The sequence below is a fragment of the Nicotiana tabacum genome, chromosome 7 (genome assembly GCF_000715075.1).
Source record: "Nicotiana tabacum cultivar K326 chromosome 7, ASM71507v2, whole genome shotgun sequence".
NCBI lineage: Eukaryota > Viridiplantae > Streptophyta > Magnoliopsida > Solanales > Solanaceae > Nicotiana > Nicotiana tabacum.
Window position 1 is genome coordinate 40,962,620 of NC_134086.1, and position 24,963 is coordinate 40,987,582.

Sequence of the window (24,963 nt, forward strand, 5' to 3'; positions counted from 1 at the left end):
ACCTTGTTGACCTCGAAAATCTTGTTTGCTATTTTCTCCAGATGGTTCACACACATCTTATCCGGAACATGGGCTTCGTTCAGAATTTTCATCAATATTCGGCGGTGCTCGTCTGAATGGATCAACAATGATAACAATGAGATCTGTGTCGGGGTCTTCCTCAACTGCTCCACAATGGAGTAATCTTGCGCCTTCATTTTCTTTAAATATTCTTCCGCCTCTTCCTCGGTAACTAGATTCTTTGTCGCTACTGGATTGGCTCTTCTTAACTCTGCGGGAGCAAAACACCTTCCCGAACGAGTTAACCCCTGTGCCTCACATATTTCCTCCACAACTTCCTTCCCCTTATGCATTACCATTACTGGACTGTAGCTCCATGGCACAACTTTCTCGCTGATTATCGGCAACTGCATTACTGGCCTGATAACAACTGGTCCTATGCATGCCCCCTTCATGGTTACTGGCTTTCTTGATATCCCTTGCACCGTTACTTTGACCGACTTTGGATTCTTGTCAACATCAGACGAACTCTTCCCCATCATCACCACTGGCTTGCCTTCTATCCTTTTCGACTCTACTACCACTTTTCCACTGATCGACTTTTCTTTCGGACTGGCACGGATCATCATTACCATTTGTAAGGGCTTCTTGAGCTTCCCTCCTTCGTGCACTAGTTCGATCATGTGGGCTTCATGGTGTGCCGGCAACGGGTTCTGATTGATGTTAGGTGCCTCTGGCTCCTGGACCTCGATCCTATTTGTGTCAATAAGGTCTTGTACGATAGCCTTCAACTTCCAACACTTCTCAGTATCATGCCCGAGAGCCCCCGAACAATATTCATAGCTTACCGTGTGGTCCAGATTTTTGGGAATGGGATTTGGCAATTTGGGATCCACAGGACTCAATAGGCATAACTACCTCAATTTGTGGAACAAAGTAGTATAGGTTTCTCCCAGCGGAGTGAATGTTCTCTGCCTCTGCACCCTTTCATTCCTAAAAGTCTGATTCCCACGGTAACCTGGTCCCGAAGGATTCCTGTAGGCCCTTGGTGGTGGATATGTGTTTTGTGGAGGTGGATATGCATTTTGTGGAGGTGGATATGTGTTTTGTGGAGGTGGATATGTATTCTGGGGAGCCAGCGCACGCCATTGCGGGTGAGCCGGAGGCTGGGTGTAAGTTTGGGCATGATGGACAGAGAAATATGGCTCTTGTGGTGGGTAGTAGGGCTGTGGAGGGCCGTATGGAATGTGCGGGTAATTTGAGTGATGGGGTCTAGGTTTGTAGTGAGGGGGGGGACCTCTGGATCTGGACCAAGTACCTGCCTCGACTGTTGCGACATCTTCCCTTTTCTTCTTTCCGAGCGCATCTCCCGTGCCGCTCTGGATGGCCTGAGTGGTTGCTTTAATCGCCAAATAGCTCAGGATTTTGTTGGACTTAAGTTCCTCTTCAATCATACCGCCCCTTTTTACTACTTCGTTGAAAGATTTGCCAACTGACGTCACCAGGTGCCCGAAGTAAGTTGGCTCCAGAGTCTGCAGAAAGTAGTCCACCATTTCCCCCTCTCTCATTGGAGGATCAACTCTTGCCACCTGCTCTCTCCAGCGGAACCCAAATTCTCGGAAGCTTTCCCCGGGTTTCTTCTCAAGTTTCAGCAATGTGAGACGGTTAGGGACGATCTCAAGGTTATATTGGAAGTTGCTTGCAAAGGCTTGTGCCAGATCGTCCCAGGTGTACCACCTGCTAGGATCCTGTCTTGTGTACCATTCCAGTGCAGAACCACTCAGACTCTGACCAAAGCAAGCTATCAGCAGCTTATCTTTACCACCTGCTCCTCTTATCTTGCTACAAAAACCTCACAAATGTGTCATAGGATCGCCGTGCCCCTCGTATAGATCAAACTTTGGCATTATGAACCCTGCCGACAATTGAACGTCAGGGAAAGGGCACAAGTCTTTGTAGGCCATACTGACTTGGTTGCCTAACCCATGGATATTCCTGAAGGACTGCTCCAGTCTTTTAAACTTTCGAAGCACTTCGTCTTGCTCTGGGCTCTTAGCCGGCTTTTCAGTCTCTACCGGGATCTCGAAGTGAGTATTATAAGTATGAGGCTCGAGTGCTTTGAAGGTTGGTTCAGGGGGGTAATATTGGTTATCGTGAGCCTGAAACAACTGTTCGCTGGATGATCTTTGCAGCGTGGCTGGTGGGGGTGCCACAAAAACAGGAATATTTGGTGGAGGAGGGTTCTGATTGGGTTGTGAAGCTTGGGGATCATAGGCATTTCTTCCCTGATAGTATTGGTGACTAGGGAAGCTTGTCGAAGGGCCGGGGGGAGGGTATTCCGGCGAGTGTCCTGGTGGGAGAGTGGGAGTAACGGGAGGGTTAGGCACTTTTTGTACCCTAGCTAAGGCCAGCTGCATTTCTTTCATCTCCTGTCTCATCTTATCCATTTCCTCCTTCAGCATTTGATTCTCCGTCCTTTCATCCTCGACACTTTGGTCTGAACTAGTCATGCTTTTTAGTATGGGCCCTTTGGATCTTGTTTGGTAATGGTAATCTGCCAGAAAGTTCTAACAAACTAACTGGTTCGAAATATCTGGAAGGATAACAAACTTGTTAGCGTTAGAGTTTAACACATATTGCAATTTCACGTTAGGGGATGCAATGTTCCTAGGCAGTTTAACCATTTCTAACATGTCTTTGCTTCGACCGCATGCGTCATTCCGGCTTACTTTGTTTGTGCCTCGTTTAAGTGTTTCTAAAACTTTCTTTATCTCTCTTTTTATTTCTTTCTTTTCCTTTCTTTTATTCACTTTTCCTTTCTCTTTTTCTTTTTAGTGGTGGTCGAATCTTATATGGATTGCCTACGTATGATGTCCCCGCATGAATCAGACCGCGCGTAGTTCTGTGACAAGTGCGGAGAATAAAGACACCATTTTTGGATTTTTCAACCTTTACTAGCAAAACGTTTTATTACAAGGCAAACCATTTTTGAAAGGAAATTGACAGACTTGATACAGACTACAGACTTTATGCAAAAAAGGGAAATACAAACTCCGACGGACAACAGACTCAAACTATGGGGAAAATACAGACTCAAACTATGAATGTTTCAGAGTTTTGAATTTTGGCGCCCGCGGGGCGTCGTTCGGCCTCGCCGCGGGCTTTGGTGCAAGGCCCCTTTGCAAATCTTTCAAATCTTCCATGATCTGGTGGACATAAATCATTATTGAAGCAAGGAAGGTGGTGCGGGACATATCCTCACAAGCTAGGCACTTTATGGTGATGTAGTGCCCGATATCGTCGATTCTTCCCTTGATTCTGTCCCTTTCCATAAGCAATCGCTCTATTTGTTGATTCCGCGTCCCCAGCATTTGAGCATTGTAAAGGAGTTGATCCTGAAACTCATTCATCTGTTTCTCCATTCGGGCCATTAGATCATAGTAGCGCTTCCTATCTGCTCTGGCATCTCGGGTTTGTCTGAAGATCCGCTCTTTGAGAGTGGATATTGTTTCTCTCAATATAGCGATGTTCCTTTTGTAGTCCCTCTTCATTTGTTGCATAGACCGTGCTCGCTCTTCTGCCTTCTTTATCCATTTCACCTAGATTCTTGCTAGACAAGCTTTAGATTTTTCCAGGTCTTCTTGACACTCGAGGACTTTCTTCTTTAGACCGTTTATGAGCCTTTCATCAGCCCGGCTTCTCTTCGGGTTTCCGGTAGCTATTTTCATTTCCTGGATTTGAGATTTGAGGACCTCGTTTTCCTGAGCTAGTTTTCTCTTTTCTCCCTCATCTGTAGCGATATGCAAATCTTTCTCAAATTTCAAATCTATAACTTGCTTCTCCAACTTGCCTATTGTAACCCTGTACTCGTGCTCTTTAGCCAACCAATCCCACTGTTCTTGCGACGCCTTGACGAATTCCTGGAGATGGGGTCTTTTAGCCGGCCTTTCGTGCTCAAGTTCTCTCATGTACCAAGCAAGGTATCCTGGCGCCACTTCGCCTTTGGCCTGATCCTGCACGCAAGTATCTGCTTTTAAATATTGGCATTCACTCCAGATCTGACGGACTCTTGCTTCAGGGAACTGTCCGTCAAGGCTAATCTCAATTACTTGAGCACTAAGATCTTCCTCCTGTGGCACTGTTTGGCATCTCCCGAGTTGTCTCAAAACCTGATATGGCGCGTAAGGCTGAACGCTCTTGAGCCCCATCAATAGAAAGTGGGTCCTAGCTACTGGCATTTTTTTTTCTTTTTCTTTTTTCATTTTCTCAAAAATTTGGCAGAGTTTCGACACTATTTGGACATTGGTTTTTTTTCCAGGCGATTAACTCTCTTTAACCCTCGTACCTCTATCTCTTTTTCCTCAAAATATTCAAAAACCGGTCAGCATGCAAGTCCGAATCAAACAAATGCACAAGTAGCAAGTAAGATGCATCAGGATGGTCTTTTGTCATTTTTGGTACACCTGTCCTAGACAGACCCAACCCCTGTGTTGAGCCTCCAAAGTCAAATGCACGTGATGCAAACAAATGTTCCTACTAGGGATCCGACATGAAGCTGAGTTATTCTAGGTTCATAACCTGGGTATTTGTTCTAGACTGTGTGCCCGAGCGGACAACTCGAGTCGAGGAGGGGGCTACGTACCGGGAACCAAAAGGCTATCCGGCTTAGTAACTTGTCCGAGACTCTTTCTTATTTCAAGGTATGACACTAACAGAATAGGGAGTCTTGACCAGCGAGCACATCCCCGAAGATGAGAAGAGAAGGGTTTCGTAACAGTTTATATACAGTTCAGATAATATCAAAGTGGTAAAAGCAACATTTTGCACATTTAAACCAAAACGTAATAAAATCAGATAATGAGTAAAGTCAAATAATAATATTATTCTAAGCTTGAATTCTGGAACCCTGAACCAGAAGTTCTGGGTTCAACCATCCCCAGTAGAGTTGCCAGAGCTGTCATACCTCCTTTTACCTGCGCCCGCAGGAGCGTAGGGGAGTTTTTTCCAATTAAAGGACAATCGAAACGGGATTTATTATTTAATTCAGAGTCGCCACTTGGGAGATTTATGGTGTCCCAAGTCACCGGTTGAATCCCGAATCGAGGAAAAGATTGACTCTGTATTATAGTCCGCAAACCAGAAATTTGGATAAGAAATTCTATTAACCCGGGAGAAGGTGTTAGGCATTCCCGAGTTCCGTGGTTCTAGCACGGTCGCTCAAATGACATATTCAGCTTATTTATCTGATTTTAGTACATGTTGGACCTGTGTGCAAATTTTAACTCTTTCCCGCTTTTATTGTTGTTATTTTAAGAGAGAATTGGAACGTCGTGAAAACACGTCTCGAACCATGTCACATCAATGCACCCGTGGTTATTGACATATTTCGACTCCGTTGAGATTTGGATTTGGGTCACATAAATGTGCACCCGAGTTTAAGAAAGTAATTTATTGAAAGCGCGCCTAAAGTGACTAGCGCGTTATTATTTTGAGGAAAGCCTTGAAATTCATTAGACGGTCCGTCCCAAAATCTAAAGTATTTTAATGCAATATTTACTGAGGGCCCCGCAACTTCTGCGTTTTATTTGGCGAGGCTCATCTCATTTATTATTTAAAGGCTAATCCTAAAATGACTATTATTCTTCTATTTATTTGTCTTTAAAGAAATAAAGGGGGCCCCAATTGGTTAATATTAGAAAATCCTATAGTCTATCAATTGAAAATTAGTAGATCAAATACCATTTCAAATTTAGGTCCAAAGAACCCAATCCATATGCTGGATCGAATTTTGAATTACACGACTCGGTTATTTGATCCTGCTAACATTCATAAGTTAACTGATTCAAATTCAAGTAGACTATTGATATCAACCATTAACATGCAATTACTTGTTCCTACGTCGAAATAGTGAGCTTAACGAACAAAAGAGAGGACATTAATAACTAGCATGTTGGGCTTTTGTTTTTTAGAAAAAAATGCGTTTAACCTGAAATCGGAATAAGCACCACACGTTGACTTCTGGATAATTGTAGGTCCAAACAATACTGATATTCGATTTTAATTCGATGTTAACTGAAATCAGTACCAAACTATACTAAATCTACAACTAATATACACGAATTAACAGTTTAAACAGTCCTAATTAGGTACAAACTTCACAGTTCCCATTTCATTGAGTTATAGATCAAATTGGACTATATAACTACTTATCATCTATATCTACTAAGCTACAAATACAATATCAAATAATTAAGGGTCATAACACTTCCATTTCATGTTTACATCTCAAGGCTATAGCAAATTGAGCTTAGTTGTGTACCTGGATTGGAGTGAACCGAAGAATAAAGAGGAAGTCAGCAGCAGTATAACAGTAATACGAGCAGCAATACAAACAGCAATCCACAAACAGCCCAGTAGCATATGCAGCAAACCCAGGAGAATTTGAAGACAGTTAAAACCAGAACACTCAAACTTAAACAGCTCAAACAACCTCGGAAATGAAATCAAAAAAACATACTACTGCAACACTACACCCAAACTCATCTCAAGCTGTCTCAAAACCTTTGAAATCTCGACAGCAGCAAAACTCAATCGAAAACCTACTCAACTTTGATCAAAATTACTCAGCATGAAACTCTAAACCAACGTAACAACATTTTTTTTATGGAACTGTAGCTCCTTGCAGGGTTGAATGCTATAACTTTTAAGAATATTATCTAAGACCTGACCTGAATGCCACAGTAGAACCCAAGTGTGTATGTCTATATTTTCAGCCTATTTTTTTCAGCCTCAAAGACTCTATTAGCAATGCCCTGCCAATACTCTCCAAAAAAATGTCCTCTCATTCTAAGGTCTGCAATGTTTTTTATACCCTCAGACAGACCCCTTTTCCAGCCTGTTTTAACACTTAAATCATTAAGAAATGTGTTTCTTCCATCATATTCCCTGACAGTCACTACTAAGTGTCTAACTTCATTGTTTAATTCAAAGGTGTATGGGCCATGCTATATTTTAATCAATTCCTTTTAAGCCTCCACATACCATTATGTTTTGTTTCCCACTAACTATTAAACAAATGTCTATTTAATGGTACATTAGTACTTAGTGGACAGAACACTCAAACTACCCATTTCTTCAAGTTTTCAATTCCCAAATTACCCTCATGGAACCCCTGTGATTACTTCTTTCAGCTATAACCAATTCTTAAGAAAGAAACCTAATCACTGATTAACTAAAGCTGAATTTAAACACAAGTTCAATTCCCTCGGACCCCAAACTTAAACAGAACCACAGTCATACTCAAACCACTAAACTCACACAACAATTGAACTCTGATCAGAATGAACAGTATTGCAACCAAGATGAAGGGTTTAAGGATTCAGGGAATAGACTAACGCAATTCTACACTAAACCTAAATACGAGCAGATGAAACTGTAAACACATTGAATGAACAACTAAATTCATATGCCAAGTCACGTCACAGAGTAGGGGACCAAACATCACATAAAAATGAAACAATTTGGCGTAACAACAAACGATTTGACCAGAACTACTGAACTACAATTGAACCGAATTAATCGACGAAACTATTTAACCATATGTTGACTGATAGAAGAAGACTGGACCAAGAAAAAGTCCGATGGAGAAGAAATAAAGGAAAGTAATTGAAAGAGATAGAACTATAACGAAACTTAATCAGACAAGCCATGAAACAATCAAAAGAAAAAGTAAAGAAAATAAGTACCTCAGAATTTCAGTCCCAGTTCCCATTTGTTTTAGTTGAAATTCCCACTTGTGTTTGAAGCCGAGACAGACCTTAATCGAGTGTTCTTGAATGAGAACACATGACTAAGGTCGACCACGACCTCAATTCTTTCCCTTTAGGGTTTGCTCTTTCGTTTTGAGATTCGACCAACTCCGCTCTGATTCGCGCAAAACTAGTAAGGGACTTGGGACGAGGGTGGTCTAGTGGACAAAAGGTGTGAGTTTGGTGGCCATTGGACGGATTAGGGTTTGGTTCGATTCTTCGATCTAAGATTCGAAGCGTCTGGTACTGATTCGAAGAAAACTGATTCAGGATTTTGAAAGAGGACGTCGTGGGGAGGTTGTGGTGTAATTTTGGGGTTAATCGGAGAAGGTGAGGTTTTTGGACGATCTTTGATTGAAGATTCGAAGAGTTCCGTTGAGATTCGAAGTAAACAGCACATGGATTTGTGGAGAGGGTGGCTAGAAGGTTCAGGGGTGTGAGTTTCGTGGTCACCGGCATCGTTGCCGTCGGCTTTCAGGCGAAGGGGTACGAGGGCGGTTAGGGTTTGGTGGGGGGTCGTTTGGTCTCTGGTTCTTGGAGACGAAGGGGAGGAAATGAGGCGGGTGAGAGAGGTTTGGGTGTTTTGATATATTGAAACCCCATTGATTAATCTGGGTTGTTGGATGATGGGAACCAACGGTCCAGATTAAGTCACTTAAACCAAACGGGGTTATTTAGGCTTAGCTGGGGCGGGTATGGTTCAGGGTAAGCGGGTCAGGCTAGAAACGAGTTGTGGGATGGGGTGATCTGGACCGTCGAATCAAGTCATATCAACGGCCCAGATTGGGCGTCAGAGAACGATGTCGTTTTGGCCGTCTCTGAGACCAGCCGGTTTGGGCCTGGGTTGGGGTATGACCTTGGGCCTAAACCTTTCTTTTAAAAACTAGCCCAGTCCGATTTTTAACTCTTTTTCTCTTGTTCCTTCTTTTTCTTTTATTTTCTTTTTGATTCCTAATTACCAAAATTCAAAATTAACTTAGAAAATACTAATTAATCCTTAATAAAAATTATCACACAAAATTAAATACAAAGATAATCACACAATTTGACATTAAACCCTAAAAATGCGAAGTACGTTATTATTAATTTTTTTTCGATTTTGGTGAAACAAATTACTGTTTAATTAATCCTAAATTGTAAATGCAAATGCAACACATATATTTTTGTATTTTTCATTAATTAAAATAGAATAAACATTCATAGACAAAAATCCAAAAAATGCCACGAGAATTCTCCAAATTGCACACAAAGGAAAATTATTTTAGTTTGAATTTTTGGGAGTAGTTCTCATAGGGCAAAAATCACGTGCTCACACTCCTAATTCTCTCGTCGCTCTTTACCATATGGGTAGATAGATATTCATGCCTTGGGGCTCCTTATCAAGAAGATCACACATCTTAGTACTCACATGATCTTCTGAAGACCTTACATTTACTCATCATAAGCATGATGCAAAATCGAGTTCCTCTAACTCAGCTTTTCCAGAACCACATTCAATCTCTTACCAACTGTCTTTGTGGATGTAGGTATCATTGTATTACGACTAAAGTCGAATTTAGGAGTTTGAATTCTAACAACTGAGCTCTACCACATGATCTAGAATAAGAAGAAAGAGTGACAATCCTAAATGCCCTGTAGCCTCCTGCTTATAAGTGTGGTGCACAATACACGCATAAACTAGACTCTACTAGACACAGTTTGTAGGCTCCCTAGGAAAGAACTGATAGCATCCATGGTAGCTCAACATCATTAAAGGAGAAGGATGAAGCTGGGGAAGCTCCAAGAAGGCCCATGACAAGGTCTCAAACAAAGAAATTTCAAGACAAACTTAATGGGCTTCAATTGGCAATTAAGAAGTGTCTTATAATAGAAGAAGAGCTCTATCACAAGGAGGATCTTTCTGCCAAGTCTTACAACTATTTGGAGGCCCAAATTAAAGTCCAAAAGGATATGGAATGAGGCCCAAATATGCCCCGAAAGAGAGGAATTTTTAGCAGCCCAAATAAGCCCAAAAATAGTTTCAAGAATATATATTTAATAGTTGGGGTTCACTACGTTTACCTTGCACAATCTGCATGATTTGTCTGTATCCTCTTATCTATCCATAACAAGGCTCTTCCCGAATCAACTACTGACTACTTGTTGGTCCATTCTCATATCTATATTCTGCGTAATCTCTCTTGGGTTATTTTCTTTGTCTTAACTTACCACTCGTACTGGATCCTTATGTATCAAGTGTTTATCCGCACTTATTTATCAATAACATCTGGTGTGGGAACCCTTACTACCTCTCCTCGGCGGCATGCTTGCATAATGTTCTGGAGTCGTAACATATCTGTAAGGTCTGAATAAATGCAATCTCATTCCTTTCGCCTTTCTACCACGTTCTTCCTTTATTATTCCATAATTACCTAAATCAATAACTTCGACTTAATACCATATCACACCATTCCCCCCCTCTTTAGAGAGTACTAAGACTTAGTGCTACGAAGATCTAGCTATAGATGTTTTACCTTTTCATCTTTGGCATCTTTTCACATCATCAATGACCCTTACTCTCCTTATGATAACCCTTCTATACCAGGGATAACTGAATTTCTTATGCACGAAGGTGACACCTTGTGTAACTTGCACACATAGTCCCTTAAGATTAACTCTGCTCAAAATGCTTACTTTAGGTAAGCGACTTCCTAAATGACCTTTAAAGGTTACTCGTCTGTTGTTCTATTATTGTTGGAACATGATCTCTGAAATTCTTACGATGTCGACTATTATCAAATCCTCCGGTCCCTAATTCATGTTTGTTTTTGTATCTTGTTTACTATCCCATACTAAATTTTATTACCACAGGGGTCTAATTTTTCCTTCTGGTAATCACGTTCGAGTCACCACTCAATTCTCGAATGAGGATATAGCCTTTGGCCTATACTCTTTTATTGTCTCAAGGCCTTTCACCTCTTGTCTTTTCCTTCACTAGACTATAGACTCTGTCATTTTGTCATATTTTGATTTACCGTTATCATCCTTTTATCACATCTTACTCATAATGCTTCAATTACTCTCTTTTTATTCTCCGACTAATATTTCTATCTATCACTTTATTCTAATAACTTCAACAAAACATTCTTTCACTTTTATCTCCCCTTGCTTCATCCACTGGCTCTTCGGGTCGCCTAATATTCTCTCTTTACTAGGGACAGGAGCCATACAAAGGTAAATGTTTATCCCTTCTAGGATTCCAGTGCCAATCTTCTAAATTTTTTCAGACATTCTAGTATTCATATCTAAATGTACTATTCTAGATTGTACCATCGGGGTGTATCACAAGGAGATTTATTACCACATTTGCAATATCCTTCAGAAATGTTAGCTAATTATATCCATCTACCATTTTGGGTTACTCTAGCCCCAATTGGATCTTGCTATCCTCTTTTTCTCTTAAACTATATATGTCAACTCCCATGGGGCATAATTGAGATGGGCGTGGCCAATTACATACCTCTGTTACTATTGAATGTAACTCAAAATGCTTATATTTCTCTTCCTAAATTGCAAATGCTGATAATATTTATTAGCTGGGTACCTCATACTCTTTTTCAAGTTGCTTTTTTTACTTATTGAAACTTGTATCCACCTCCTAATTCTCTCGCCGCTCTTTACCATATGGGTGGATAGATATTCATGCCTTGGGGCTCCTTATCAAGAAGCTCACACATCTTAGTAAGCACATGATCTGCTGAAGACTAAGAATTTACTCATCATAAGCATGATGCAAAATCGAGTTCCTCTAACTCAGCTCTTCCAGAGCCACATTCAATATCTTACCAACTGTCTTTGTAGATGTAGGTATCATTATATTATGACTAAAGTCGAATTTAGGAGTTTGAATTCTTACAACTGAGCTCTACCACATGATCTAGAATAAGAAAAAAGAGTGACAGTCCTAAATGCCCTGTAGCCTCCTGCTTATAAGTGTGGTGCACAACACATCCATAAATAAGACTCTACTAGACACGGCTTGTAGACTCCCTAGAAAAGAACTGATAGCATCCATGGTAGCTCAACAACATTAAAGGAGAAGGATGAAGCTCTGGAAGCTCCAAGAAGGCCCATGACAAGGTCTCAAACAAAGAAATTTCAAGACAAGCTTAATGGGCTTCAATTGACAATTAAGAAGTGTCTTATAATAGAAGAAGAGCTCCAGCACAAGGAGGATCTTTGGGACAAGTCTTACAATTATTTGGAGGCCCAAATTAAAGTCCAAGAGGTGATGGAATGAGGCCTAAATATGCCTCAAAAGAGAGGAATTTTCAGCAGCCCAAATAAGCCCAAAAATAGTTTCTAGAATATATATTTAATATTTGTTTTAGTCCATGTTGACTTGCATTGGTCTATGTGTATGTTGACTACATTGGTCTTAGTGTGGGTAGTTTCTATGATTCTAGGGAATATAATTCTCATTTATTAAAGTATTGACTAGCTCCTTCTTTACTACTATATAAAGGGGTGCTTGTCTTCCATTATAGAAGAATATTGAAGATTAATATTATTATTGTGAGTTCTTTTGAACCTTTGTGAACATTACTTTGAGATTTATCTTGCAACCCTAACTAGTTCATAGCTTAAGGTAGTAAGGTAATTTTCTTTCTTGTGATATCTTTGGTTTCTTTTGATATTCTTTGAAGGTGACTAGTTTCTTTTACTAGTTGTTGTCGTAAGTTATTCAAACTAGAAAGTCAAGATCCGAATCTAGTTCTTGATTAGCTTATCTCTAGTGAAGGCAATTGGTTTCATAACCAACTTGTTGTCATTAGGATCTTGTCAAAATCTAGATTAACATAATCTCGGGGTTCTTGGACCTTTCCTTGAATTTCAACATATCTAGTTTATTTTTCTTGCTTTTCTTAATCCGCTTGCATTTCTTTACTGTTTCCGCATTTCATCAACTTATTTTCTTTAAGTTCTTGGATCTCCCAACCTTTGTGTTATCAAGAACTGCTTTGGTACCACTTTTTGTTACGACCCAAATTGGAGGACCACGACAGGCACCCAGTGCCTTACTCAACCGAGTACCAACGTAAAATATCTTTCTTATCATACCATCATGTGTAAATGGGCTTGAAGGAACGTCATGATATAACCAGAATAAAATATAAGGGTATTGACATAAGACGACCCAACATGTAATACAAACTTATACATGTGACATACGGTCCTATAAGACCAAAATGAACACTCGTACACTGAACATAGGCCAACAAGGCCATACAATCTTTCATATACATGACATCCGTCTACAAGCCTCTAAGAGTACATACACATCATAAATGTCAGGATAGGGCCCTGCCATATCAATCAATATATATCCAAAGCATACTGACCAAATAGGTAACTCCAGAGCAAGTGGAGTGCACCAACACCTTCCACTGAGCTAATAGCCTACTAGGAGGACTGTCAACTTATCAATCGGGACCTGCAGGCATGAAATGTAGCGTCCCTAGGCAAAAGGGACGTCAGTATGAATAAAGTACCAAGTATGTAAGGTAGTAAAGCATAAACATGATCAGTAATGTAAAGAGATATAGAGGAGATACAATCGGTAACATCTGAGTGCCTCTGGGGGCTACTGACATGAAATGCATAATACATATATATACATAAACTTTTAAAAACATACACCTCTATGGGTATCATCATCATCATATCGTAACCGGCCTCAAAGAGGACTCGGTAAAAACATACCTGCCATCATAAGGCTCGGTAGAATCGTACCCGGCCACGTGGAGCTCGGTAAACCCAACTGATCTGTGATTGCACAATAGGTTCCGTACCCGGCCGATTATAGCGCGACTCGGTAGAGTAAAATAGATACTATATATAATGCATGCTAGACTCATGGAATCACGTTCTAAATTTTTCGAAATGACTTAAGGTCGTTGCACCTTCAATTAACATTATGGACATCCATACCTTCAATATGAACCTCAGTAGGATTCAAGGATCATAGACACTTGCTTAGAATAATTTTATAAGGAAAGAACAACATGGACAACCTTAGCTGTTAGGAGTAGATCCGTTATCAAATAACGTATTCATTTCACTTTAGATCATGCCAAAATAAAGAAGGAAGTGCCTTAACATACCTTTGAAATATTCTATCCAATCGTCAAGCAAGCTCAATATGATCTTCTTACATCTACAATGAGTAAACCGACTTCGTCGTTATCATATAAGCATTGTAACTCTCATATCTGGAAACCAATATTCTACAAGAAAATGGACAACACCTCCCTTGTTTGTACTACATCCTATATATTACCAAAAGTCACCAAACAGCCCAAACAACAACAATATAATTCACAATAAGCTCTCCGATTAGTTCAACAACCATTTTGAGCGGCGAACTCGATTTACGATTAGCAAAATATGGTTTGAATCCAACTCCTTTTACATGAATCTGCCTACAACATGTATAACATATACTGTACTATCTCTCTTATACCTCTGATATTAAGGGTGATTCTACTATGTTCTCAATCATGATTCCTATGACTTCTGGGTCCAATACTTATGCTTACCATATCATTTTCAACCCAAGACATCATAAGCATAATCTTCAAATATAGTCCACACACCTAGCTCCTTAACCTTTATCGTCAACATCTTATTTTTCATGTTATCTTCTTCAATACACTGAATTAGCACATAGGTAAGCTTAACAACAGCAGCCACAACATAATAAAACTATTTATAACAATTTTCAGCCACAATAAACCATATATATAGTCTCAATACAGCCCACAAACAAAGATAACGATTCCTTATGCCATGTCAATTACTATCTTGTAGATTTTCACTCAAACAACTCAACCAACACATGATTGACCTTAAGCACAACCAAGAACATGATTGAATTACCTTAGGAAGTAGATAAAACTTGAAATCCCCAGTTGGTGTAGTCACAACAATCCTCAATCGCACCACAACACTATAGGAGTTGTATTCTCTTCTTGAATCAACGTTTGTGTTCATGTTGGTGTGTAAACACTTGTATTTCACCTTGAAACTATAATATACATAAAGGAGGTACTGATTATTGCTTAATCATAAAAAACAAAACGAAATCTGAGGTTACTTACCTTTGAAGAACCCTCCAAAATAGCCACAAGATGAAGAACTACGATCTAGAAAGCACCACGGGTTTTCTAGCGATGGATTCATGTTTTTATCTTAGGTTTTCACCATAGAATCATGGAGGAACCCTTGGAGATAATTTAGAAGGGTTTAGGAACTGTTGTGGATGATAAAAATGAGTTAAAATGACATATAAATGACTTAAATACAAGCTGAAGTTTAAACCGACTTTGTGGGTCCCATTTGAGCTACTTGCGCAGTCTCGCGAAAACGCGAATATCTCTCTACTCCGATGTCATATAGATGAATGGTTTAATGAGTTAGAAACTAGACTCGTAGATATTCAATTAATAGGTAGATAACCCTATAATCCCCAGTATATTTGGAGAAAAGCTCAGCTACATTTTACCTAATTTTCAGTAAATTTATGAATGTAACTTGTGATGACCTTTGCCAACTTTTGTTCCACAACCCGCTTGACTTCAAAACATAACACACGACTATCATACGACTAAAATAGCTCATAACATAACATCCTTATCATGTTAAGCACTCTAGTCTCACCCCAAAAACACATGTTATAACATTCAAAGCTTGTCAACTTTTGACAAAACTTATTTTCTTCAATTCGTTTAGCTTCTAAGTTTTCCAACCCTCTTGGTACTCGTTATTCACGATCTTAAATATTTTTAACCTCCAAGGTAACATGATTAACTTACTTTATTTGCTTCCAAATATAATCTCATTTCCGAGCTTACATCAATGGCTTATGACTTACTCTCACGTATGAAAACGTGGGGTGTAACATGTTTTAAGCTTAAAGTTTCATCTATCCCTTTTAATTCCTTGTTTGCATAGGGGTAGTTTCTTAGACGTGGTATATTCATTGTTTTACTGCCTGCTCGCGTGACTGTTCTCGTAGTAGCGCCTTTGAGTTTTTTTTAGCTCTCGGGTTCCTAGCTTGTAGTCCTTCATTCCCACTACTTGTTCTTAGTGGTAGTATTTACCTAATATCTTTTTCTTATAGTGGTGGTAGTGTACAATGTGAGAGTAAGTTCATGTCCTCGGGTGGGGCTGGGGGTGGTGTCCAGGGGTGGGAAGGGGGTAAGAAAGTCTCTAGGCTGAGAGTTGGGTCTTGAAACATTGGGACGTTGACAGGGAAGTCTATAGAGTTAGTTAAGATTCTTCAGAAGAGGAAAATCAACATAACGCATGTTTATGAGACTAGGTGGAAGGGTACTAGGGCACGAGATGTAGACATGTTTAAACTATGGTACTCAGGAAGTGATGGGGGTAAGAATGGGGTAGGTATTTTAGTAGACAGGGACCTCAGGGAGCTCGTGGTCGAGGTTATGAGGGTAAATAATAGGTTGATGAGTATTAAACTTGTAGTTGGTGGGTTTACTATAAAGGTGATTAGTGCATACGCTCCTCAAGTAGGTTTAGACCACGAGGTCAAGAAGCGATTCTAGGAAGATTTGGACGAGATGGTGCGTAATATCCCGCACACAGAGAAGCCGTTCATTGGAGGAGGTTTCAATGGCCATATTGGGGATAGTGCTAGGGGTTATGATGATGTGCATGGCGGGTTCGATTTTGGGGATAGGAATGAGGGAGGTAATTTACTGTTGGATTTTGCTAGAGCTTTTGATTTGGTTATAGCTAACTCGAGTTTTCCGAAGAGGGAAGAGCATCTGGTCACTTTCCGGAATACAATGGGCAAGACTCAAATTGATTATCTTCTCTGCAGGAAATATGATAAAGGTCTATGCACTGATTGCAAGTCATCCCAAGTGAGCACCTCAAGGCCCTACATAGGCTCCTAGTTATGGACCTGGAGATCAAGAGGAGTAGGACGAAGAGGGCAGGGTGCAGGCAACCTAAGATCAAGTGGAGTAACTTGACCAAGGACGAAGCTCAGGAGTTAGGGGAGAAGTTGTTGTCTATGAGGGTCTGGATGAGTAGGGGGACGCATCTAGTATGTGGTTCACGACTGCGAATTGCATTAGGGTAGCTTCTAGAGAGGTCTTAGGAGTCACGAAGGGCTCTCCCGGGGGTCATAGAGGGGATTGGTGGTGGAATGGAGAGGGCCAAGGTAAAGTGGAAGCTAAAAAAAGTTGCTTATTTGAAGCTAGTAGAGAGTACAAACGAGGAGGAAAAAAGGACTTATCGGGAGTGTTACAGAAAGGAAAAGAAAGAGGAAAGGTAGCAATTACGACGGCTAAAAATGTGGCGTTTGCTCGTTTGTACGAGGAGCTCGGGGGCAAAGGCGGGGACAAGAAGTTGTACCGGTTGGCCAATGTGAGGGAGACGAAGGCCCGTGACTTAGACCAAGTCAAGTGCATCAAGGATGAGGATGGCAAAGTATTGATGGATGAGGCACTTATTAGAAGAAGATGGCAGACATACTTCCATAAACTGTTGAACGAGGAGAGGGATAGACGCATTGTGCTGGGTGAGTTAGAGCACTCTGAGAGTCAACAAGATTTTGGGTACTGTAGGCGGATTAAAGTAGAGGAGGTGGAAAGGGCGATGCGTAAGATGTGCAGGGGCAGAGCAACGGGGTCAAACAAAATCCCGGTGAAATTCTGGAAGAGCGCGGGGCGATTAAGTTTGGAGTGGCTACTGGGCTGTTTAATGTTATTTTTAAGACGAAGAAGATGCCCGAAGAATGGAGGTGGAGTATGATGGTTCCGCTTTACAAGAATAAGGGTGATATCCAAAATTGTAACAATTATAGGGGTATCAAGCTGTTGAGTCACACTATGAAGGTTTGGGAGAGGGTGGTAGAGGCCAAGTAAGGAGGTGTGTGTCTATTTTCGAGAATCAGTTTGGATTCATGTCGGAGCATTCAACTATGAAAGCAATTCATCTAGTTAGGAGATTAGTAGAGAAGTATAGGAAGAGGAAGAAGGACTTGCATATGGTGTTTATTGACCTTGAGAAAGCGTATGATAAAGTCCCGAGGGAGGTCCTGTGGAGGTGCTTGGAGGCTAGTGGAATTCCGGTAGCGTACATTAGGATGATTAAGGATATGTATGATGATGCTAAGACTCGGGTGAGGATTGTGGGTGGTGACTCGGAGCATTTCCCTGTGGTGATGGGGTTGCACCAGGGATCGGCTCTTAGCCCGTTTTTATTTGCCTTAGCGATGGATGTACTGTCGCGATACATCCAAGGGGAGGTGACCTGTTGCATGCTATTTGCCGATAATATAGTGTTGATTGACGAGATGCGAAGCAAAGTTAATGCGAGGTTGGAGGTTTGGAGACAGACCTTGGAGTCTAAAGGTTTCAAATTGAGTAGAACCAAAATAGAATACTTGGAGTGCAAATTCTGTGACGAGACACATGAAGCAGACGTAGAGGCAAAGCTTGATGCTCAAGTTATCCCCAAGATAGCGAGTTTTAAGTATCTTGGGTCTATTATCCAAGGTAATCGGGAGATTGGCGAAGATGTTGCATATCGCATCGGAGCGGGATAGATGAAGTAGGGCTCGCTTCCGGTGTTTTATGTGATAAGAATGTGCCACCAAGACTTAAGGGCAAGTTTTATAGAGTGGTGGTTCAACCGGCTATGGTGTATGGGACTGAGTGTTGGCCAGTTAAGAATTCCCACGTGCAGAAGATGAAAGTAGTAGAGATAAGGATGTTGAGATGGGTGTGTGGGTATACCAGGAGAGATAAGATTAAGAATGAAGTTATCCGAGATAGAGTGAGAGTAGACTCCGTGGAGGACAAGATGTGGGAGTCGAGGCTGAGATGGTTCGGACATGTTAAGAGAAGAAGCATTGATGCCCCTGTTAGGAGGTATGAGAAGTTGGCCATGGCGAGTTTGAGAAGAGGTCGAGGTAGGCCTAAGAAGTACTGGGGAGAGGTGATTAGACAGGACATGGCGCTGCTTCAGCTTACTGAGGACATTACACTTGATAGGAGGGTGTGGAGGTCAAGGATTAAAGTAGAAGGTTAGTGGGTAGTTTTTAGTTGCTCATCGATAGTCTTAGACTCTTAGTAGCACACATGTCCCTTCATATTCTTAGATTTTAATTACGTTATGTGGTTTTGTTCGCTTCAGGTATTGTATCCCTTGTTTCTAGTATTTGGTACTAATTATCCTTTATATCTCCCTTTTTCTTTTCTCTTCCCTCTTTCTTCCTTTTTTGCTATCCACTTCTTCTTATTACCTTCCTGAGCCGAGGGTCTATTGGAAACAGCCTCTCTACCTTTTAGGTAGGGGTAAGGTCTGCGTATAGACTACCCTCCCCAGATCCCACCTGGTAGGAACATACTGGGTTTGTTGTTGTTGTTGTTGTTATTGTTGTTGTTTAGTTCGTGGTGTTATGGGTAAAGTTTAGCTTCAAAAATTTTCAGAATTCTGGGCACGTGGGACCAATGATGATTTTATCAACTTTTTAAGCAGAGTTGGAAATGATTGTAAATAGGATTATAATAGATATTTCAATATATGTTAATTGGTTTGCATAATTATTGACTAGTTTTGTAGCGTTGGACATCGGTTTGAGTTTTCGGAAGGTCTTGGGAGCCGGTTATGGAGCTTCGGAGCGAGATAAGTCTCCTTTCTAACCTTGTAAGAGGGAATTATCCCCATAGGAAAAATAACTAGATATGTGCTTCTATTTGTGGGGGCTACGTACGCACGAGGTGACGAGAGTCCGTGTGTAGCTACTAAAATGCTTAAGTCCGAATAGTCTAGGATCCATAAGCATGCTTACTTGCTGTACTTGTAAAATTATTATCAATTTAATATGCTTAAATCATATCGAACCTGGCAAATGAATTTCTAAAAAGTTAAACATCATTTTCTTGACCGTTAAAAGAGAAATTGTAATTTCCTTGGGTAGTTGTTTCCTAATGAAGTCTGGATTGACTATTTGAATGTGTGTATCTATGGGTACCTGCGTCGCACGTATGATTCGCGAGTGGGGTAACTAGATGCATCTATGGTTCGCGTCATTCGATCCTCTGGCAGTGCACATTTTATTATTATGTTGGATAGAGCCATATGACATCGGCATAACTTGCGCATGCTATTTATTTGGAATTTTTATTTATAAATAATGATATTGCGTCTCTGGCCTGAGATAAACTGATAAATGATGGAATATAAATCTTTGGAAATCTCTTATTATACAATCCATGCTTCATGCTTATTGAGTTTGAAATTACTTTATAAAATCCATGCTTTTGCACATTTTGATATTTATTTATTGGACCACTGGTGAGTGCCGAAGTTGATCTCTCGTCACTACTTCTTCGAGATTAGAGGGAATACTTACTGGGTACGCGTTGTTTACGTACTCATATTACACTTGTTGTGCATTTTTGTTGCACAAGCACATGTACGTCTAGTGGCCTCGTTGGGTGCAGCCGCATGGTTGACACGGAGACTTAGGTGAGCTGCATCTCTCGAGACGACCCGCAACCAGCAGAGTCTCTTTCAGAGTATTGTAATTCTTTTCTGTCCAATTGTATTCCGGACAGTTATCATATTGTACTTTATTTCCTAGAAATTGCTCATGCACTTGTGGCACCGGGTTCTGGGATGACTATGGGATTATTCAATATTTAAGTTTGTTAAAAACATTGTTATTTATTCAGTGGATTTTATTATTTACTGTGGAAATGTAAGGAAAAGAAATGATTTCAAAAAAAAAATATACGAAAAAGAGAACTTAAATAACTTCTTAGTGTTGGCTTGCCTGACAGTAGTGTTCGGCGCCATCACGACCCTTAATGAATTTTGGGTCGTGACATACAGGATTAAATACTTATATATCATCACTCCACAAATACTAAAAGGAAAAAAGTCAGCGATATTTTATATAAAATTAATTGCTGTATAATATGTAATCGATTCCTAATTAAATTGAGACTTATAGGATAGTTTCCTTTGCAAGCACGAATTCTTCAATCTCGTCCCTTCACAAAGTTTTTCCTTTTGCAAGCTCAAATTGTTCGATTGCGTTTCATTACAAATTTCTTATAAAGTTTGAATTGATTTCAAAATCTTAAGTATTATGAGGTAAGTTTCTTAATTTTATAATTTATCCAACATGAAGTTATTTATATAAAAAAATAATTTAGTTTTGAAGGGCATAAAAATCTATCAATATTGCACGAATATTTTGGTCCTTTAATATTTAGCATGAAATATTCGTGAATTTATAATAATATAGATATAGATATTTAAGATCCTTTAATTTTTTTTTTCCATTTTGTCTTCTAACCCCACCGTCTAACATCTTCTTCCTCTTTAATCTTCCTACTGAAATTCCTTTTATCAGTTTTCCTAAAACAATTAATATTGTTGCCGCCTTCTTCACCATCTTTAGTCTCCAAAAGATAGGTTAATTAAATGCATTTGTATTTGTGATGAACCGATATGTCATCTTATGATTTAAAACTAAATTTTGTGTTTCGAAGCCTTCAAAACCTTATTTTATTCCTTTTCGATTTGCGTGCGTAGTCCAGTCGTATTTCTGTAAAGCTTGTATGTTGAAAGTTGATAAAAATAGGGATTTTTGATTAAAAACTTTATTTGAGTTGACTTCGGTCAATATTTTTGGTAAACAGACTGGAATTCTTGTTTTGACAGTCCCGGTGGGTCCGTATCAAAATATGGGACGTGAGCATATGTCCGGAATCGAAATCGGAGGTCCGTAGTTCGAGTTGTGAATTTTTGATGAAAATTGTAAGTCTAAAAATTTAATGGTTTTTAAGAAATTATTAATGTTTAATTTTAGGAAACCCAAAACCAACATGAATAAGGAAAGAAGTTTCCTTAATCTTCGAGAACAACCCTCTTCTTGTTTCCTTTCTTGACTTGGAAACCAAATAATACTTGAATTCTAAAAATAATAATGAGCAATAACACTTTTTTAAGATGATTTTTGTTTTTTTTTTGTTGCTCAAGAACCTCCCAAGATTATCAAGATTGAAATCTTGATTAGTTTATGCTCTGATACCACTTGATAACATCGCGATAGGGGTCCAGGAACTACTAAAGAAAATCAAGAAACATGTGGAAGCTAAAAGAAAATAAAGAAATGAAAAAGGCGAAAATTAAAGATATATTGAATTCAAGAAAGTGTTTCTTGAATTCAAGAAGTCTATTCTTGAAGGTTAATCCGATCGACAACAATTAGCTAACGAAGAACTAATCGCCTTTGGTAGAGGTTAAAAACAAGAGATAGATTGTGAAACCTGACCCTTTAGAATAACAAAAACAACAATAAGCCTAAACTTATCACCTTTCTTGAATACCTAGAAATGATCTAAGATTTCGAAGAATTCATCTTACCACCTTAAGTTGAGTCTTGAAGGTTGAAGAATAAATCTAAGAGTAGCCACACACAAGAGTGCAAGAAAAATCTCACAATTTTTATTGATAATAGTCTGAATAATCTAAGTCTAAAAACAAAGAAGACACCTCTTTATATAGAGAGGGGGTCACGAAATTGTACCCAAAAAAATAAGGAAATAAAATCCTAAACTACTTTGGACAACAAGACCAACTACCTTAGGAAAAGGAAAAAACTAGGAGGCAAAAACCAAGTCATTCTTGGAAAATAATTCCAAAGATCTTAGTAAAAGGAAAATATAACCTTAACTAACTAGGAAAGAAATAAATATAGTCCCATAATATATGTAAATAAGTCCCAAACTAGTCTTGGATAGAATCTTGAAAATCTTGAAGGAAATTTGCAAGAAACTTGGCACCAACTTGCACTCAACATCTAGAACGAATATTGTACCATTCTTGGAAATCAAGTAAGTCATTTTTATGCTATAAAAACGTGGCTTTATGTAGGACTTCATGGGCTGCAAGTTTGGACACATTTTAGGTGCTAAATTGGTCCAACAGTGGTCTGATTTGGACCTTCTTCAGAGGATGTTTCTTGGGATCTAATCCATCTCTTATTGAACATGAATTTGGTCCATAAAATAATTATAACACCTGGATAACTCATATCATTTATCCTTAAGCTCTTCCTCCCAACTAACAACTTCTTTGATCGTTCCTGAAGTCCAATGACCTTGTTGTGTAATTTTTTTAGCTTCAGATCTTGTTAAAGGCCCTCTTTGAGATTCCAAAGCTTCATCCTTATTCTTGAATAAATTTGAACTTCCTAGGATGCTATCAACTATGGTCTGTGAAGAAAAGAGATGGTTTTTAATGAGAGAGCATAATTATGAAGAGAGAGATAGGAACCAGTTCTGAAACGACGGTTGTGCTTTGAGAGTTGCAACGTTTTAGAGGGAGATAGAACAATTTGAAGTGCAAGGACGTGACAGTAGGGTCTGAAAAGGTGGATGACATGGTAGTTGATATTTGTACCTTTTTAAGATATGTATTAAATAGTGCACAGAACTACTAATCTTTGGTACAAGAACCAAGTTCTTGATCTGTCATTGAAAATTTCAATCCTCTTTTATTACCCATGAAATGCATCTATAGCTTCTATAATCATCATGCGTGTTTACCTGCAACGGTATTGAAGTGAGTTAGACTTGGCCAGAAAACACTTTAGCTAATTTTACCTGAAGATGATTTTCATAGCCAACTGATTGGAAATCAAGTTCTCAATTAGGCTTCAATAGCCCCAGCTTCACCCTGTTTCTTTCAAAATGTTCCCTACTCAATGCTTTGGTGAAGATATCTGCAATTTGGTCTTCTGTGCTTCAGAACTTCATACAGATCAGCCCTTTCTCCACATTGTCCCTCGGAAAATGATGTCTCACATCAATGTGCTTGGTTCTTTTGTGTTAAACTGGATTCTTGGCCATGTTGAGTGTACTGGTGTTATCACATAGAAGAGGCACACAATCAGTAAATACCCCAAAATCCTCTAGTTGCTGCTTAATCCATAGGAGTTGAGCACAGTAGGATGCTGCAGCTATATATTCTGCTTCAGCTATTGAAAGAGCCACTGAGTTTTTGCTTCCTTGTGTCCCAAGAGATGAGACATGATCCTAGAAAGTGAGCCATTCGAGAAGTGCTTTTCCTGTCCACAAGATAACCTGCATAGTCAACATCAGCATACCCAATGAGATTAAGACTGCCACCTGAAGGGTAATATAGGACCAGGTCTTGTGTTCCCTTAAGGTATCTCAAAATTCTTTTGGCAACCTTTAAATGAGATCCCTTGGGATTTGATTGAAACCTTGCACATAGCCCTACACTGAAGACAATATTGGGTCTGCTGGCAGTGAGATAGAGAAAAGACCCAGTAATGCCTTTATACATAGTTTGATTCACAGGAGATCCAGTTTCATCCATGTCCAGTCGAGTAGCCGTTGTAATGAGAATGTCTATCACTTTTGATGCTTCCATATCAAACCTATTCAAGAGCTCCTTGATGTATTTCTTCTAACAAATGAATGTACCCTTTGTGGACTGCTTCACTTGAAGACCCAAGAAGAAATTCAGCTCCCCCATCATGCTCATTTCAAACTCACTTCCCATGAGTTTTGCAAACTCTTCACACAGAGAATCAGCGGTTGCCCCAAAAATGATATCATCAACATAGACCTGAACAATGAGCAGGTTCCTTCCCCGTTTCTTTAGAAACAACGTGTTGTCAATTTTCCCTCTTGGAAAACCATTTTCTAAGGGGAATTTTGACAACCTTTCATACCAAGCTCGAGGAGCCTACTTCAACCCATACAATGCTTTGTCCAGTTTAAACACATATTTAGGGTGTTCATGACATTCAAACCCTGGAGGTTGCTTCACATAGACTTCTTCCTTAAGAAGTCCATTCAGAAATGAACTTTTGGCATCCATTTGGAATAAGGTGAATTCCATATGAGATGCAAAAGTGATTAGGATTCTAATAGCTTACATGCAAGCAACCGAAGCAAACATTTCATCATAATCAATCCCTTTCTCCTGATTGTAGCCTTGAACCACTAGCTTGGCCTTGTTCCTTGTAAAGTTTCCATGTTCATCAAGCTTATTCCTAAATACCCACCTGGTTCCTATAATGGTTCGATCTGAG

The 24,963-nt window shown here is 39.6% G+C and overlaps 2 protein-coding genes across 2 annotated transcripts; one reads left to right on the forward strand and one right to left on the reverse strand.

Annotated features, from left to right (window-relative positions):
• The first annotated feature begins 16,429 nt into the window (after positions 1-16,429).
• LOC107780027 (uncharacterized) lies at positions 16,430-22,871 on the forward strand. Its single transcript, XM_075218366.1, has 4 exons — positions 16,430-16,735; positions 16,908-17,478; positions 17,714-18,204; positions 22,773-22,871. The coding sequence occupies exons 1-4, from the start codon at positions 16,430-16,432 to the stop codon at positions 22,869-22,871; spliced, it is 1,467 nt and encodes a 488-aa protein (XP_075074467.1).
• A 62-nt stretch (positions 22,872-22,933) lies between these two features.
• On the reverse strand, positions 22,934-24,296 carry LOC142162062 (secreted RxLR effector protein 161-like). Its single transcript, XM_075218367.1, has 3 exons — positions 23,984-24,296; positions 23,801-23,907; positions 22,934-23,113 (listed from the first exon to the last, which is right to left on the reverse strand). The coding sequence occupies exons 1-3, from the start codon at positions 24,294-24,296 to the stop codon at positions 22,934-22,936; spliced, it is 600 nt and encodes a 199-aa protein (XP_075074468.1).
• Between the last annotated feature and the right edge of the window lie 667 nt (positions 24,297-24,963).

Bases quoted from the DNA above. Each gene is read 5' to 3' on its own strand.
- LOC107780027 (XM_075218366.1), top strand. From the start codon at position 16,430: ATGGTGCGTAATATCCCGCACACAGAGAAGCCGTTCATTGGAGGAGGT. The intron at 16,736-16,907 runs GTGAGCACCTCA...CTGGATGAGTAG, and splicing joins CTGATTGCAAGTCATCCCAA to GGGGACGCATCTAGTATGTG. The intron at 18,205-22,772 runs GTTTGGAGACAG...GGCTTTATGTAG, and splicing joins AAGTTAATGCGAGGTTGGAG to GACTTCATGGGCTGCAAGTT.
- LOC142162062 (XM_075218367.1), bottom strand. From the start codon at position 24,296: ATGGAAGCATCAAAAGTGATAGACATTCTCATTACAACGGCTACTCGA. The intron at 23,908-23,983 runs GTTATCTTGTGG...TTGGGACACAAG, and splicing joins TGCTGATGTTGACTATGCAG to GAAGCAAAAACTCAGTGGCT. The intron at 23,114-23,800 runs GTATTTACTGAT...TTTTCTTCACAG, and splicing joins AGCAACTAGAGGATTTTGGG to ACCATAGTTGATAGCATCCT.